The 423-nt window shown below is 33.6% G+C and overlaps 1 protein-coding gene across 1 annotated transcript in view; it reads right to left on the bottom strand.

Annotated features, from left to right (window-relative positions):
• The window catches only part of LOC125042507 (rhodopsin-like), a 1,566-nt gene extending 1,401 nt beyond the window's left edge, over nt 1-165 (bottom strand). The window contains exon 1 of the mRNA XM_047638149.1: nt 162-165. Coding sequence (XP_047494105.1) covers nt 162-165 — 4 coding nt within the window. The remainder of the gene's footprint in view (nt 1-161) is intronic.
• Nucleotides 166-423: the final 258 nt, after the last annotated feature.

Consider the following 423-nt stretch of genomic DNA (forward strand, 5'->3'; position numbering starts at 1 on the left):
ACAGTGTATTTGTACATTTAGTGTTCTACTCATATATATATATATATATATATATATATATATATATATACATGCGTATCAGTGCATAGTGCGATATATGGAAATAGTGTATTTACAGTGAAAGTGAAGTGATATACGCGTTGTGTTGGTTGATTACCCACCCATTGCGTCGGTTTGTCTCGATATACTCGACTTACTTTTAGTGTTTTATATATATATATATACATATACATATGTCAGAGCCTAGTGCCAGCAAGATATAGAAAAAAACAATTAGAAACCCGACCTAAAACCCCACATAGGATTGATACTCAGTGGAATGGTCACAACCAGGAATCAATCGAAAGACGACAATATGACAGAAAAAATGAGAATAACACCAGAAGATTTGAATTTGGGCTCCTTATGCTGTAGACTCAGCAA

Source organism: Penaeus chinensis, chromosome 32, assembly GCF_019202785.1.
Source record: "Penaeus chinensis breed Huanghai No. 1 chromosome 32, ASM1920278v2, whole genome shotgun sequence".
In the NCBI taxonomy this organism is placed as follows: Eukaryota; Metazoa; Arthropoda; class Malacostraca; order Decapoda; family Penaeidae; genus Penaeus; species Penaeus chinensis.